Here is a 17,582-nt window from a genome sequence, read left to right on the forward strand (position 1 = left end):
TGTTCAATGAACTGGATGAGAAGGGTAAGGCACTTAGCACAGTGCACCCAGCACATGATGAATACTCAGTAGATGGTACTTTTCTCCTTCCTCTTTATCCTCCTGCTCTTTAACGCCTAAATTATTTGACCAGGACTAAGAGCCCCAGATTATCTTAGAGATTCTGGTTTTAATAGTATTGGATCTTTGGGCCGTTTTGGTTGGTTATTTGTTTGTTTGTTTGTTTGTTTGTTTGTTTGTTTTTGTCCAATAGGAGCATCAAACTTCTTCTCTAAGCCACTTGATTTCTTGCAAACATAAATCTCTCTTCCTTTTTTCCTTTCTGTACAGATTAGGAGGCCTGAGGCCTTTCCATACAGAAAGGAAAAAAGGAAGCATTTTTACGTTCAGTTGTCAGTGCATTTCTATATATGATCATTTTTAAAACGTTTATTTATTTATTTTGAGAGAGAGAGCGCGCGCTTGCATGAGTGGGGGAGCGGCAAAGAGAGAGGGAGAGAGAGAGAATCTCAAGCAGGCTCTGTGCTGTCAGCTTCGAGCCTGATGCAGGGTTTGATCTCACAAACCATGAAATCATGACCTGAGCTGAGATCAAGAGCTGCACACTTAACCGACTGAGCTACCCAGACACCCCTATATATTTGATCATTCTTAACGTAGAGATATAAAATGAGCAGGATGAGGGGCGCCTGGGTGGCTCAATCAATGAAGCATCTGAATTCGGCCCAGGTCATGGTCTCATGGTTAGTGAACTCGAGCTCCGCGTCAGGCTCTGTGCTGACACCTTGCACCTAGGAGTCTGGAGCCTGCTTCAGATTCTGTGCCTCCCTCTCTCTCTGCCCCTTTCCCACTCACACTCTGTTTCTCTCTGCCTCTCATAAATAAATAAACATTAAAATTTTTTTTAAAAAATGAGCAGGATGGGGGCGCCTGGGTGGCTCAGTCGGTTGAGCGTCCGACTTCAGCTCAGGTCATGGTCTTGCGGTCCGTGAGTTCGAGCCCCGCGTCGGGCTCTGGGCTGATGGCTCAGAGCCTGGAGCCTGCTTCCGATTCTCCCTCTCTCTCTGCCCCTCCCCCGTTCATGCTTTGTCTCTCTCTGTCTCAAAAATAAATGTTAAAAAAAAAAAAAATGAGCAGGATGAAGGATCACCACAATAATCATATGAAGGTGCATTGGGCATTTTCAGTGGGGTTTAGGCTTTCAGTTGTATTTCCCTTTTATTATATGGTTGTTTTTAATTGTTTTCAGTAGCAATGTTAGATTCTCAAACACAAATTATTATCACGATTTTAAAGTTATAACATTCTCTTGCTTTTGGGGGAACTAAAATGATAGCTATCATTGTATAGAATGGAGACAGGTAGATGACCATGCTGAGAACCACATTGCTTGCCCTGGGGAATAGAGGCCAGTACCAGGCACATATAGGATCCCTGAGGCTCAGAAAATTTCTCCAAGTACTTTTAATATTTTGAGTCCCTTGGAATAAGTTCTGTAATTCCTAGGAATTTTCCCTCTTTTCCATTCTTTGCCTGCTCCTTGGTAAGAGCAAGCAATAAACTTCCTTGATTATAGCATCTCAGATATTTAGTATTGACTAAAATTTCTTATTGGTACTGTCAGTGTTCAGGGCTTCCCATTTTGCAACTGATGGAGGTTTGTAAAATAACTAGGGCCTTTGGAATTTACTGTTCATAATCTTAAGTAGTTTTGGAGGCATAGTGAAAAGGTCAGGTCAGTTCCCATTTTTGCATTAGGCAGCTTTATGACAAAGTCCTGTAAGTATCAGATAATGATAGCCAACAGTATCCATTAAGACAACCTCTTTTATTTTTATTTTTTGTAAAACATGAGTCCATTTAAGGTAGCATGCCCTGTCTGTTATTAAAGAGGCTCCCAGGAAAAGGAATGAGGAGACAGAAGTATGCTCCTGTTTTTCATTTTCAGTAATTGATGTCCTTTGCTCAGTAGTGACACAGTATTGAACTTTTAAGGATTCCCTTTGTAGCCAGCATTGGAGAGGGATTAAAGCAATGAGTCTGCCAATATGTAATCACTTCTTTCTTAACTTTGGTCAGACCTTCTCTACTTTTAATAACTTCGGGTTCAGACCCCTGTGATTTTTCCATATGTCACTAAGCCAGATCATGGTAAGCGTTTGTGTGGCCTGCATGCCCTCAGAAGCTTTGTTAGCTGAAGTCAACAATATCAAGTAAAAAGTAGCTTTAAGTATCTGCCTGTAAGGCTGGGTACAAAGAAAGCTATGGTTCCTGCCCTTGAAGGTCTTACACTCAACGACAGATAAGACCGATACTGATAGATACAAAAAGCATATAAACCCCTTTGATGGTGAATTTCATGGCATGTGAATTATATTTCAGTTTTTGAAAGTGCATAGACTTTGAAACAAAAAACGTGTAAATAACATTCCAGGGGTGAATACAAATCCTGGAATAGTTATAGAAAGTTAATAGTGGGAAAATTTGGTCAAAGGATTAGTAAAGGGAAGTTTCTTTCTTGTTGCAAGTTTATTGAAGGGAATGAATTATGAGACCCACTTGAAGGGAGAGGAGAGAGGTTTTGGAAAGAGCACCATCTGGGCTCGATGCATAACTGGCAAATAGGATAGTAGATCAGAACGACTTAATGAAATGAGTCCGTGAATTTGAGAGAAGTGGAGAATGAGTGGTATTCATGGAAACTGATCAAGAAGGCGAAGAAAAAGAATCTGCAACGTACAGTTTTCTTGGGGGTTGTGCTCCTTTGTAAGGGCTTGGTTGTTGTTGTAGCTCTGCATTGCTTAAGGCTCCCTGGCTAGGGAGCTTTGCCCATGCAAGGCTGGACTTTAAACTCACTCTGGCTCTTGGAGGCATAGGTGAGCTACTGGTGTGGCTTTGTGCCTTTCTAGGAAGGCTTGAGCTTTTTGGGGCTGTTTCTTGTTCCTTAGGAAACTTCCATCAGGGAAGTGACGACGGGAGGTGGCCTGTCGGCACGGACCCCATGTGGCGGCGACATTTCAGCGGTATAATTCTTGAACGGCAGAGTTCATGGGGAAACTTAAGTCTGAGACCCCTTCTAATTGCCCTGGGCTGATGGTACCTGACCTGAAGCTAGAGCTCATTTTGTTTATTTTCCACTAAAAACTGTTTGAAGAGGGACCAGTTTTAAGTAATTGAATGTTTTCAGGTTATTAAGGATGGTGTCCAGTCCATTTTAGAAATAATCAACTGACAGCCTATTGTACCACATCATTCAAATCATTGCTAGACCCCTTGACGTGTTGAATTACCCCATCTATTATCGATTGTAAATTTTACAGCATGACAAGCCTGACATGGGCATAATTTTTTCCCTATTGTTTTTTGTTTTGTTTTTCAAATTATGAAGGAACCTCAAACCAGTCACACAGCTGTATGTCAGTGTGGATGCTAGCACCAAAGATAGCCTGAAGAAAATTGACCGCCCACTCTTCAAGGATTTCTGGCAGAGATTCCTCAACAGCTTAAAAGCCTTGGCAGCAAAGGTAAGAATTATGACATCTTTAAAAGAGGGGGGGGGGGGGGGGAAGAAGAAGTGGAGAGAGGTGGTTTTTAAAAAAAAAACCTTCAACCTTGTTTTAGACTTCCACCCACTTTGATTATTCAATAAATATTTATTGAGTTCCTCTTAAGTTTGTAGCACTCTGCCTTTTATGTATAATTTGTCCTTCATGTATTTAGGGAGAGAGATACATGCTCCCAAAGTTAATTAATAAAACATGGTAAAGTAGCAGTTCATAGCTACCCTAGAAGAGATACCAGCAAATAGTATATGTGTATTTTTTTTATTTTTTATTATTTTTTTAAATGTTTATTTATTTTTGAGACAGAGAGAGACAGAGCATGAATGGGGGAGGGGCAGAGAGAGAGGGAGACACAGAATCGGAAGCAGGCTCCAGGCTCTGAGCCATCAGCCCAGAGCCTGACGCGGGGCTCGAACTCACGAACCGTGAGATCGCGACCTGAGCTGAAGTCGGACGCTCAACCGACTGGGCCACCCAGGCGCCCCAAATAGTATATGTTTAAATACGAGATTAATTTTCTTGAATTTCTAAGACCAAATTTCCTACCTGTAAGGGACTCAGCCTCAGAATTTCCAAATGTAATGCCTTTTTCTTCCAGCATTTGCCCTCTTTTATGTCTTCTCTTAGGTCATATTTACTTTCCTAGTCTTTTATTTTTTTAAAGTTTATTTATTTTGAGAGAGTGAGCACATGTGAGCGGGCTGAGGGCAGAGAGAGAGGGGGAAGGAGAGAGAACGGGCAGGGGAAGGGTAGAAGAAAAAGGGGGAGAGAGAGAATCCCAAGCAGGCTCCCAACGCGGGGCTCGCTTGTATGATCTCATCTGTGAGATCATGACCTAAGCCAAAACCAAGAGTCTGACGCTTAACCGACTGAGCCACCCAGGCACCCCTACTTTCCTATTCTTTTCGACCTAAAGTAACCTTCTGATTCTTCTTTTCCGTTAACCCCATATTGTAACAGTTGGTATTTTCTGTTAGTTCTGCCTCTCTTCTCTCATAGCCATTCCCTTGTCCTGTTCTCTTTGCTTTTGCCTTGCAGTCCTTCATACTTTACTCCAACATGACAGATAATGAGAGTCACCACAGAAGCTTCAAAAATTACAATTTCCTATTCCTAGTGGCATTTGAGAATCTGCATTTTAAACATCGCAAGTGGCTTTTGATGTGCCGGCCCCATCTGGGACTCACTGTCCCAGAAAACCTCCCTCTCTCTCCTTTGCCCAGCCCTTACTCACTTTGCCATTCCTGACCCACCCTGTCTGGCCCCAGGAAGGCCGTCCTTCCCTGCTTAGGTTGGTGTCTCTGCAGATGCGCCCACTACATTTTCCAAGTCTTTGGTTACCTCCCCAGAGCCGAGATTGTCCTTTCTTTCCATTTCTTTGACTTGTAGAAATTGTGTGTGACCTTCCATGCTCAACTTCATTATTACCTCAATTTTGAAGCCTTTTCCAGTTGCAAACAGCTGCCCCTGTCTCCCTTAAGTTTTATATCTATAAACACACGTTATTTCTGCTGTTTTATCTCAACTTCTCTCTTCTCAACTGAATTCCTTACTCATGTCTTAATTCCACACGAAGTCTAGCACAGCACATCTTATGGTACTTGAAAAGGGTTTCTTGAAAGAATAAATGGGTGGAAACTCAACAGAGCTCTGTTGTGGTAAGATGTATACATACATTTTCTGGGCCATTCAGATGATTAAAACTCCCCCTTCCCCCATTTTATGCTTGAGAGGTTAAATCAGTGCCTTTTTGGGCAATTAGCACTGACAGTATTTAGGTAATGCGAAATAGGCATTTGGTTTCTCATCTGACCGGTCTTGGATTATTTAGAAAGCTGGCAAGCCAGGTGCTTCTTGGGCTCCTAAAGTCTCTTCGTCTCTGGACTTCACCCTCAGCTCTATCCCCTCTACTCATTGCCGAGACAGGAGATACATGGCGTACAAGTCAGAATGCACTTAGATAGAAGCCAGACAGCAGGAGCTGGCATTATCGGACCCATCTGAGATTGTTACCTAGGCTGTATTCTGAGTCAGATGTGGACGATGAGAAGCAGGCATTAGTAGAATGGCTTAATAGCTTCTTTTTTCTTTTGCCAAAATTTTCCACAAAATGTATTCTTACTTGGAGTTATAAGCCCTTAGATGTCCTATTCAGTTGTAAGTACTCTGGGTTGACTCATTGAGAGTAATGAAATAATTTAAAGTTGTGCAGTATTTTCTGACCTGTGAGCTTCTTACGTGTAACGTCATAAATTGTGTCCATGTATCTCCGGTTGGAAGATTTTCCTTGGGCTGTTAGACTATCCTGGCAGATTAGGGCAAGTGCATTCTAAGCATTTTGTAGCAATTAGAGTGCATGTTTCTTATTGTGTCGTTCATGTTGCCATTTAAGAAAGATCTGTGACAGGGAACTGCTCTTAAATTAACTACATCTAGCTATGTTACTTCCTTCTGAATATCTAATATTACTGGTACAGTAGATACTATCAAGAAAGTTCTGCTTTACTGCTGTTTAATACTCAAAAATAACACTTACGTTGCAACTATACTTATTAGCTAGGCTCCAACATGTTATTACTGTAATCTGGCATCATTTGAGTTTTTAAATAAAACATTTTAAATGAAAGTGACTTTAGATACTTTAATTAGAACATCTACGCATTTATATTATTATCTTTATTGCCTGTTTAGGCTTTTAGTACGTTAGTACTTTTTGTTATTTGTTTTAGGCTTAGCAAGGAAAGGCATTAGAATTGAAAGAATTTCTTGAACTTTATAAACAGAAAAATTTGATTTGTCCCAAGATTTTCAGCCTGTTTATGAGCTAGTGTAACCCAAAGCAGAAAGAGGTAGGGTATTTGGGGTTTTTTTGTTTTTTGTTTTTTGTTTTTTTTTTACTCATGGCTAGTATATAGTATTTTCATTTCTGGATCTTTATCCTTTGTCAAATTGTTCTGCTTCAAATATGAGGAGAGAGATATATTGGTACTTGAGTATATGGGGCTAAAAAGCAATTCCATCAAGGTAACACAGCAAAAAATGTGTTAGCTTCAATTTCCGTCCACGACAGCTACTTGTCACACAGTTTTGTTTTTTTTTTTTTTTTTTAAAAAGAAAAATCCATCTTGTAAATGACAACACTGACTGCCTTTGGCAGGAGACTTTTATCAGCTGTGTGACCAGATGTGTTTCTGCTGCACATTGTTATGCCAGGTTGAAGATCCAGCAGGATAAGCGGTGGTATTGATATCCTTGAAACGTTATATTTGAAAAGAAAGGCAAAAATAGTTGTCTGCATTACACATTCTTAGATCTCAAGAGTGAACGTTAGCACTCTTTTCCGCAAATGTGAGCATGCTCTGACCTGATGTTATTAGAGTTAATATAGTTTTATTGTTAAGAAGGGCTTATTGTACATTAATGAGGTAGATTTGTATCTAATAAGAGGTAAACCAGTGTATCCATGTGGCCCACAATTTGCAGCTTAAAAAACAAACATTTAATATTTGACTTCCTTATCTCTGATTATAAAAACATTATGTGTTCATTATGGAAACTCAGGGGACGTAAAGAGAAGTATAAAGAAGCAAGGAAAGAGGTTACTTCTGAATCCAGGACCTTGAGACACCGACTGCTAACATTTAAAGTACTTCTATTTAATCCTTTGGTGACGGGGGGGGGGGGGGGGGGAGGGCGGGAGGCTGCGTTTTTACATAGGTAACTCAATTTTGTATGTTGCTTTTTGTTGTTAACATGAGGTCATAGCATTTTTTCATGCTATTAATTTTTCTGTATGACCTTCGTGTTAAAGACAGCTTAGTTTTTCACCTCAGCGTGAGATCACAGAAAATACATATATTGGTTTCTGCACCCGGTTTCTGGCACGGAGCTCCTAGAACCCTTGTAGTGTTCTAAGTGGTAAGGCCGTCTTGTTTTAGTGTTTCACCTTTGACCCCATACTTAACATAGGGCTCCCAAAACCCTTGTAAATTCCTAAGTGATAAGAGAAGATCATCTCTTGTTCTAATGAGGTGACTCTGGGGGGACTCCTAAGTGGCTCGTAGATTGGGTCTCGTCACCAAAAAGATGAAGCTAATCAGAAGGCTGGAATTTTCTGTGGGTTCCCCGCCCCCCACCCCACTGTGCTTCCCCATTGCTCTAGAGAGGGGAGAGGGCCTAGAAATGGAGTAAATAACTGATCATAACTACGTGAGGAAGCCTCCATAAATCCCAGTAGGGAGTTTGGGAAGCTTCAAGGTTGGTGAACACAGTCACACCAGAGGGGTAACACGCCCCAACTCCATGGGGACGGAAGCTCCTGGGCTCGGGAGCCTCCCAGACCTCACCCTGTGTACCTCCTCATCTGGTTGTTCATCTGTATCCTTTCATAAACTGGTAGATGTAAGTAAGTGTTTCCCCGAGGTCTCTAATCTGCTCTAGCCAATTAATCGAACCTGAGGGAGGAAGGTCAGAAGCACACGTGATAACCTAGACTTGACATTGTCTAAAGTGTGCTGCAGTGTCAGAAATGAGTTAAGTTGTAGAACACCCAGTTGGTGTCACAGAGACTTGCTTGTGGGGGAAAACCGCCCACATGTTCGATGGCCGGACATGTTCTGGCTTAGTGGAAAGGGAGACACATAGGAGAGAACACGGGTTGTTCCCTACTCACTCGGTTTCCTGCTTGTTGGCCAGTAGGGGGGGGGGGTCTAGTGAGAGTGTGTCATGTTCTGGCACACTTCTTCAATTGTGCGTGTCTGGCAGTAAAGTCAAATTCCTGTCTTTATCACACTCGAGAGGGAGCCTTGATGCCTGTGCTGCTCGTGAGTTGCGACATACACACGTTGTCATTTAAAACCGTTTCTGAAGTCACGTGCAGCCAGAGATGGCATGTCCTAGTCGGTAGCATTGCTATTTTCATTATTGTGTGTCTTACAATCTAGAGTATCTTAGATGAAATGAAAGAGCATATCTTCTCCCTTACCTCCTTTTTGGGATGAGCAAGTCTCCCCTCCATCGTTCTGACTAGTCCTGCTGCTTATTGACCCATTTTCTTTATTTCCGCCTCCCAGCATTGATGCCAAAGTCTGCTCTTCAGTCTTTGTCCATCTGGCTGTGGTCTGCATATGTTTTTTTATTGTCATCTTTTTTTAGGCTTTATCTTGCCCTTTACCTTCATCTGTTACCCATGAGCCTGCTCCATGGGACGGGCCTCCCAGGCTGTGGATTCTGTCCAGCCTGGGTTTTTTTGGGTTTTTTTTTTTTGTTTTAATTTTTTTTTTTAATGTTTATTTCTGAGACAGAGAGAGACAGAGCATGAGTGGGGGAGGAGCAGAGAGAGAGGGAGACACAGAACCCAAAGCAGGCTCCAGGCTCTGAGCTGTCAGCACAGATCCCGACCCGGGGCTCGAACTCACAAACCGTGAGATCATGACCTCAACCGACTGAACCACCCAGGCACCCCCTGTCCAGCCTGGGTTTAATGCCACCATACCCTCCTCTGCTTGACTAAAAACCATGTCCTGGTTTTAGCCACTTTTGAAATCAGACCAAGACTGCCGTGCTTGGATCTCTCCAGCAGTGTCATCCAAAGCCAGTGTCTACAAACTGACTGGTTCCCTCCAGTGCCAGGAAGTTCTGTCATAAGTACATTTTTCTCCAGACGTGACTTCTGCCTAAGCTCATTCTAGGGAAAGATGAACGTGTTGCATGTTGGGTTCCTGTTGAGGCACTGGGTGATTGGGTCAGGCAGATAATTGCTTCAATCTTGGGGACTCAGGAACGTCACAGTAGGAACATGTAGGTGTGAAAGTCATCTCTGTAGCAGTTTGTTGAAGGCAAACAGGTGGACGGAATTGTCCAAGAAGGGTCTAGAGAAGGCCAAAGAAGGAGCTGTAGGGAAAACAAATTTTGAAGCTTTCAAAATGAGGAACATATGGGGAGTGAGTCTGGGAAGAATTTGATAAAGGTGTTGGTGCAGTTTCATGCAAGTGTGGTATGTTAACGTACAATTCAAGGAAACAGTTTGGTTCCAGAAAGAGAAGGGGAACGTTAAGTATGATGAAAAAGAAACTTGGTCTATCAGTTAGTCTCTAATGACTATGGCAAAAAGAAGTACAGTGTTTTGTGTAGAAGCCATCGTGTAGTGGGTTGAATGGGGACAATAGATATTAATGTAATAAATACTAACTTTTTGAACCAAGAGCAACAATATTAATGAAGAAATGAAAGGTATTTCCTTTTATCAGATAAAAATTTATCTAAGCATATGTGCTAATTTGAAAATAAATATTACTGTAATGAAGAATATAAGATGACTCCTATGCCACCAGAAGTCAAAGGTGAAAAAACACTATCGCTATAATGCGTAGCTTCCGGAGTTTTAACTCTTGTGTGTATGTATATGTATGTGTATTTTACTCACAAAATGAAATCATGCCATACATATTTTTACAACTGTACTTCTTATTTATAATACCATATTTAAAATATTTACTTAAAATATCAACTTCTGTCAGCATAGATTAATTTTGCCTATTTTCTGGATATAACAATTTAATTTTGCCTTTGGCGGCCTTCCCTGACTCCCTCCTTCCCCCTCCCTGGTTTATATCCCACACTGCCCATACCCAGCACTTACGAACTTGAAAGATCCCTGAGAGAAGGCAGAGTGTATGTGAGGTCTTTGTGCCCACCATGGTATTCCCAGCTCTTAATCACAGGTCAACACACAGTTGCCAGATAACCAGAATGCGATTGATCCACTCCCGTCGTGATGTGTATTCAGTTGTTTCCCATCGATTTGTTGTGTGTAGTAGTTATGAGCTTGGGATTCTGAAACAAGACCACCCAGGTTTGAATCCAATTTCCTACCACTTCTTGGCTGTGTAATATTGGTCGTGGGATTCAGTTTTCTCTTCTGTAAAATGGGGTTGATAACAGTGTCTTCCTCATAAGGTCTAGATAGAAACACCTAAAAATATCATAGAGTGCTTGTGTTTAAATTTTAAAATATAACGCCCTCTATCACCAATCTTGTGTATATAATTGATTTTGGACATCTTAAAAAGTACAGTACATGAGGTGGTAAATACTAATGTAACTACCATCTAGCCTAAGAAATAAAAGATTATAAACTCAGTTGCAGTCCCTGTGAACCCCTTTTCTATTATATTTCCTTTCCTTCCCTCTCTTGCAGAGGTAATCAATATGTATTTTGTGTTTATTTTTCCATGCTATTTTTATCCTTCACTCTATTTACACCTCCATAAACAGCTGTTTTCCATATTTTAAAACTATTTACATAATAGTATCATTCTATAAATATCGTTCTGCAACTTTTCCTTTTTTTGACCATTTAAAAAATAAAATTTACCATTTTAAATATTTTTACATATACAGTGCAGTGGTATTCAATACAGTCATATTGTGTAACCATCACCAGCATCCATTTCCAGAACATTTTTATCTTCCCAAACTGAAACCATAGTATGCTCATTGACCAATCACCCCAGTCCTCCCCTCCTTGCAGTTTTTGCTTGTTGGTTCAATATTATATTTGTGAGATGTACCCGCGTTGCTACGTTTTGCTTTTGAGACACTGAAACTGCTACATAGCAATCCGTCCTATAAATATCCCACAAGGTACTAATCATTCTCCTGTGGATGGGCATTTAGGTTTTTCTGTAGTTTTCAGCTCTGCAGTGAATGTTAGTGAAAGTGAGGCTTGCGTACCTGTGCCGTAGTAGTTTCTTTAGGGTCTGCACCCAGGCGTGAACGTTGCTGGATTGTAGGGTATACACATCTTCAACTGGATTTTCCGTTTTTGTTGTTTTTCATAGTACTCAGGAGAGTGGCTGTACTTCAGAGGCAAGCGTATGAGAGTTTCCATTTTCTATCCTCACAGGCCAGTAGTATTGTTGGCTTTTAAAATTTTGCTAAGCTGATGGATGTGACTTGGCGTCTGTTTGTGGTTTTATTTTGCATTCCTCTAATTAGTGAGGTGAGCATCTTTTCATGTTCTGGGTCATTTCCTTGATCACTTTTACATACCTTGCTTATTTTTCCATTGGTTGTTTATATACATTTTCTGATTCTTTCTTTCAGTAATGGTCTTTCCCTAACGTTGGCACGGTTTGTTTTCTCACTTCCTTCAAGACTCCATTCAGATATTCTGTCATCAGAGTTATTCGCTGACCATCCTGCGTAAAGGAGTCCCCCTCCTTGGTAGTATTCCTGTCCCTCTCCCCTGCCTGTTTGTCACATAGCACAGGTCACTACCTGACTCGTGTGTTTATCGTGGGTCTCTTCCCCAGTTCAAACATACGCACATACGCTCACAAGGGCAGGGACATTGTCTCGTTCTCTGCTGTATCCTTAGCGCCTCCCATCGTGCTTTGCCTGTAGTGCACATTTAATAAATAAAGAGAATGAATATAAGAACACACGTATGCTGGTATTCAGGTTTCCAGAAATGATTACCCCCCACCATGGGCTATGTAAACAAATGCTAGAAGGTAATAAAAAGACACCATTCCTCCAACTTTGTGAGCCTCCACAGGGTCGATACATCCGGTTCGTCAGAGAACCTAGAGAAGAGCGCTGCAGATTTCTGCTGGGCCAGAGACACTAAAGTTGATGAAGATACAGGTGACCACTCCTGGTTCTGCCCGGCTCCCCTCAGTACCTGCCCCCCACCCCTCCTGGCAACAACTGGATAAAAACTCCTCGGAACCAGTGAAATGGAGAGAGAAAATGTTCTGTGTCTGTGTCTCTCTTTGTACTTGACGTATATATTTACATACCATCAGATTCTCCCCTCCAGGGCGTGCAATTCAGTGATTTTTAGTACATTCACGAGGCTGTGCAGCCGTCACTACCATTTCGTTTTGGAACATTTTCGTCACCCCAGCCAAATTTCCTTTTTACTTATAATGTTAAAACACTTTTTTAAAAACGCCTTTGTGTTTCGTGCTTAGGTCTCCAAATACCTGTGTTTTTCTGGAAAGTGTGTGCTGCCTCCAGGGTCTACCCAGCAAACTCGCACAGGCTCGCGAGTGCGGCCCCCGCCGACCAGCAGCTCCCTGGGTGTTCGCCCCTGGGAGCCAGGCCCGCGCCACTCCAGCCTTGCTGGTGACACTGGAGGCTAGGTTCAGAATTGAAATAAATATAAGGCAGACCTTTGATCTTGCAGAGAGCGTTATTACTGCAAGTTTCTGTGTTTAATAATAAAGCGCCGACAGCTAACATCTGTTAAATGATTGCCAAGTTCTAGTCCTGCTAATCGTTTATGTGCATCATATCGCTTTATCTTTGCACACTTCTTCTGAGGGAGATATTGAAATCACCCTCATTTGACAGATGAGAAAACTGAGGCTTATGAAGTTGTTTGGCCTGTTACCTGTTCGCGTTTGCTTATCCTCTGTAGCCACAGTGGAGGTCACCGTTTCTGAGAATCTGGATACAGCTACTGAGTATCAGAACCTGAAAACTGGTATTTGAACTCGGGTTTGGTTCCAAAGTGCTCCATTTTGTCAGTCAGTACTCTCTATATCCGGAAGATCGAAGTTAGTCCTGTTGCCTAAAATTACCATTTTCCCTTCTTTTATTTATTCTTTGAACCGGGACAGTAAGACGTATTTATTTCTAGATGATGTGAAGAGGTGGAGATTTTCATGGGTCAGCAAAAGTTTATGAAAACATTACAGTTCTGTAGCTCTGTAATGATCTATTGCCAAGATATTCTAGCACCGAGGGAAGATTTCATCTGATCTGAATAACATCTTACTCATAATTTGCTCCTTGTTTCACATGGGAAGGAAGTATTTTTGGATTTAATCCTCATAATAATGTGTGATTCAGAGTGCTACCTGATGAGCTGTGAAGACTGACAGTAGTCTTCGTAATTTGATGAAATGTAGGTCCATATGTAGGTCCGTGTCTTGTGTATCAATATATTATAGTGAGACCATGATGAAAATGTAAACATGATTGACTGTTAGAAACTAACATATTTTAGTGAGTGGAAGAAAATTGCACGTTTTCCTGTTTTCTTAGAGGTGTTTTTGGCTGAGAATTGATTGGTTCCAATAACCTCCTTCCTCCACCACTTTTAGAAAGAGAGGGGCTGGGACTAAAGATTATTCTAATCAAGCCTTCCGAATTCCTACTCTCAAACAAAAAAAGAATTCCTACTGTCTTGCAGTTTACCCCTTCTTTATTGTTATTCGCTTCTAAGACTAAGTCCTTTTCTTCATCCTTTTCTAAGGGGAGAATTACAGAATGTTCCAAACTGAATTTTAAACCATATATTTGGTAGCCCTACCTAGCAGAACATGGTAAAGTGCCCTTTGCTGTTTCTACTGGGTGAAATGCTCCTAAACCCTCGTAAAAGGGACTCCAGGGGTGGAATAATTCAACACCGTGTTGCCCGTTTAAACAAAGCCTCAGGGAAGCATTGCTGGGTGACTTCGTCTGCAGAGCTGAACGTTGGGACTTCCCCATTGGATAGATTTGTGTGTCTAGAGGTGGGCATTCAGACCTAGCCTTGAAAGAAGAAACCTGTGAAGTGGCCTGTAGGAGGAATCCGTGAAGAGCCCCCTGCATCAGGCATCCTGCCAGGAGGGTCTGTATCTTCATCACTCTGGTGCTTAGTAAGTACTCACAGCCACTGTTGAAAACGACCTTATCTCAGCAGCACAGAAAGTCCCATGCTCTTGCCCCCTGCCCCTCTTCTTCATCTCAGAGCACTGAGAAATACTTTTAGACTGAGAAACTTGGGAGATGGCCGCTGATCTGGAATCGGCCTTGTGTTCTTGTTAAATAGATGAAGTGGCTTTTGAGAAAGCCTCTGGGCGGCTACCCCACTGTGGCCGAGGGCCTGCTTTGCGGACACGGCACTGCACGGACAGGAGTAGAGTTCCTTCCCAGCTGGGATGGCCTCTGTACTGATACCCTGTTCTGTGGAGCCTTGGCTTTCTTGAGCCTTGATTTCTAGAGCATGTGTAGCCACTTCTAAACCCCGGAGGGTGACAAAATCCTTTGTGACCCTCTAGGCCAGGATATCACTATTACTTGTCAGTACCCTTCTGTATCAACTTATCCTGGATTCTGCGGGCCTCCTAGGTTGGGCTGCCTTAGACCAGCTGTGGCTCTTTGTGCTTTGTATGAACGCTAGGAAGTGTAGTGTTTAGCCAAGGCATCTGTATGATGCCAAACAGGGAATGTGGGGTACTAAGCTGGGTAGCCCTCCTGGCCAATTAAGGACATCCACTGATTTCTGAGAATCTGTGGGTACTGCTGGCAGATCATCCTGTATTCATCCAACGGAACACTTTGGTAGACCTTCTAAACAAAGGTCTCATCTCTAGCCACAGAATATCAGTGGAAAGTGATCAAGAGAATCTGGTAAGGATAGGGTCAGATGCTTGCATACAGTTGTCCTTAGCCGTAATCCAAAGCCATGAGAGTAGGTAAATGGGGACCCTGGCCATCTTGCACCTGGCAGAGTGTTCTTCACGTGGTCCAGGGCTGCAGCACATGTTCAAGGTGGAAGAGGTTATAAGTTGGACAGTTTGGATGCTTTTGTTAGCGTGAACTTCTTTGCTATTAAGATCAACCTTGATTCTCAACATTGGTAGAGCAGCAAGACGATGGGGTAGATCCTGGCGCTGCCTGCTGCAGGCTTTTGACAGAGCTTGTGCTCCAGAGCCACACTGTCTGTCTTTGAATGCTGGCTCCACCTTGGAGAGCTTTGGGACCTTAGGCAGCACGTTCGTGCTTCAATTCTTTTATCTGTAAAATGAGGATAATAGGGCACCCGCCTGACTGGGTTATTGTGAGGATTAGATGAGTTGTTACAGAAAGTGTTACCGGAAAGGCCTAGAAAGCAGAGTAAGACTTAATAAATGCTAACATACTTACAACTCTCCAAAAAGGGTGAATGGAAATGTGTAATCTACATTTCAAGTTGAGGATTATACATGTTCTGAAATTTTAAAATATGTTATTTTAAGTAAAAATTACTCAATGAAAACGCAGACTTAAATTTATATATATTTTGGATATGTGCATTTTGAAGCATTCCAAGTTTACCTGTTTTGACTGTTTAGACCAGAATAACTTTTTTTTTTTTTAATTTTTTTTTTTAACTCTAACTCTTTAGAGGCAGGAGAAATTCAGTACAGGAGAGAGGTTCTAAAAAGAGTTTTGAGGGACACCTGGGTGGCTCCATTGGTTAAGCATCGACTTTAGCTCAGGTCATGATCTTGCATTCGTGAGTTTGAGCCCCGCATTGGGCTCTGTGCTGACAGCTTGGAGCCTAGAGCCTGCTTTGGATTCTGTGTTTCCTCTCTCTGGCCCCTCCTGCTCGCACTCTGTCTCTCTCGGTCTCTCAAAAAATAAAACGTTAAAAAAAACTTTTTTTTATTATTTTTATTTATTTATTTTTTTTATTTAAAAAAAAAATTTTTTTTAACGTTTATTTTTTTTTTTTGAGACAGAGAGAGACAGAGCATGAATGGGGGAGGGTCAGAGAGAGGGAGACACAGAATCTGAAACAGGCTCCAGGCTCTGAGCTGGCAGCACAGAGCCCGACGCGGGGCTCGAACTCACGGACCGTGAGATCATGACCTGAGCCGAAGTCGGACGCTTAACCGACTGAGCCACCCAGGCGCCCCCAAAAAAATTTTTTTTTAAATAAATAAAAAGAGTTTTGATACAAACATCTGCAGCACATAATCTAACCTATTGCTTTACTTCATGTGTATAATCCGTGGATCCTTTTTTATCTTCATTTTTAAAATGGGACAAATATTTGTAATACTTACAGCAAGTATACTTAGACACATATACATATATATTTAGACACACGTATGTGCATATATGATTTTGTGGTATCTGTGTGTTTATGTGTATATGAAATACATATGTACGTACGTATGTATTCTGCAGTATCTCCAAATAACAACTTTAAGTCGCAAAACACGAGAAACTGTAATGCTCAATACATGAAAAGAAAGCTCTGTTTCTGTCTCTTAGGATTCTTTGTGAATCATTACACTCCTTTGTGACCTGTTACCATAAGAGGGAAAGAGCCCTTGTTTTTTGCCTTCAGAACTTACGAAATACTAGTCAGGCCTCTCGTTTCTTTCCTTGAATTTTTCTCAGTTATATGATGGTGTGTTTTGGGATGGGGATAGTTTTGGAAAAAAGATTTCTAAATCAAAGTTTAAAATAAAGTTAATAAAGTGAACAGAGTTAGTAAAGTTTAAAAAGTACCAGCCGATTTTAAACTTGATGAAAATGCTACTACCAATCATTAAGCAAAAGAATAATAAACCCAGTAGAGAAATAAGACGAAGATACAAATGCTTAATGGAAAATGAAATGCAAATGGCCCATAAATATAGATAAAAGTATCAGTGAGGAAACAAGTACTCCCACACATCTCTGGTGAGAATATAAATTGGTCCAATCTCATCTTTGAAGGACACTTTTATGGTATCTATTAAAATAAAAAATGCATGTGCCCTTTGAGTGAGTGGTTCATATCTCGTGATTTACCCTGAGACCTAGTTAACATCCACGTGAAGTAACATATATGCAAGATTATTCATTGTGACATTATTTATAATAGCAAAAGATTGGAAGCAAACTAAATATCCATCAGTTAAATAAATTATGGTACAGCCATACAATTCAATTCTTTTTGACCCGAGTGTCTGAAAGCGGAGGGAGATCTTTGGCCATTTTCCTCTTCGTCTGTTTTCAGAGTGTTCTTGCTTTTTTTTTTTTTTCTTTTTTTGTTTTAAATTTAATTTTAAATTTTTTTTTAAATTTACATCCAAATTAGCATATAGTGCAACAGTGATTTCAGGAGTAGATTTTTTAATGCCCCTTACCCATTTAGCCCATCCCCCCTCCCACACCCTCTCCAGTAACCCTCTGTTTGTTCTCCATATTTATGAGTCTCTTCTGTTTTGTCCCCCTCCCTGTTTTTAGATTATTTTTGTTTCCCTT

General features: G+C 41.3%; 1 protein-coding gene across 2 annotated transcripts in view; it reads left to right on the forward strand.

The window, feature by feature from the left end:
• Positions 1-17,582, forward strand: part of LOC109250645 (S-adenosyl-L-methionine-dependent tRNA 4-demethylwyosine synthase TYW1) — a 214,866-nt gene that overhangs the window by 125,522 nt on the left and 71,762 nt on the right. For both annotated transcript variants that reach the window (XM_019421733.2, XM_019421734.2), the window contains exon 13: positions 3,389-3,524. In XM_019421733.2, coding sequence (XP_019277278.1) covers positions 3,389-3,524 — 136 coding nt within the window. The remainder of the gene's footprint in view (positions 1-3,388; positions 3,525-17,582) is intronic.

Source organism: Panthera pardus, unplaced genomic scaffold (genome assembly GCF_024362965.1).
Source record: "Panthera pardus isolate Hobbes unplaced genomic scaffold, ASM2436296v1 HiC_scaffold_4, whole genome shotgun sequence".
NCBI classification, from domain to species: Eukaryota; Metazoa; Chordata; class Mammalia; order Carnivora; family Felidae; genus Panthera; species Panthera pardus.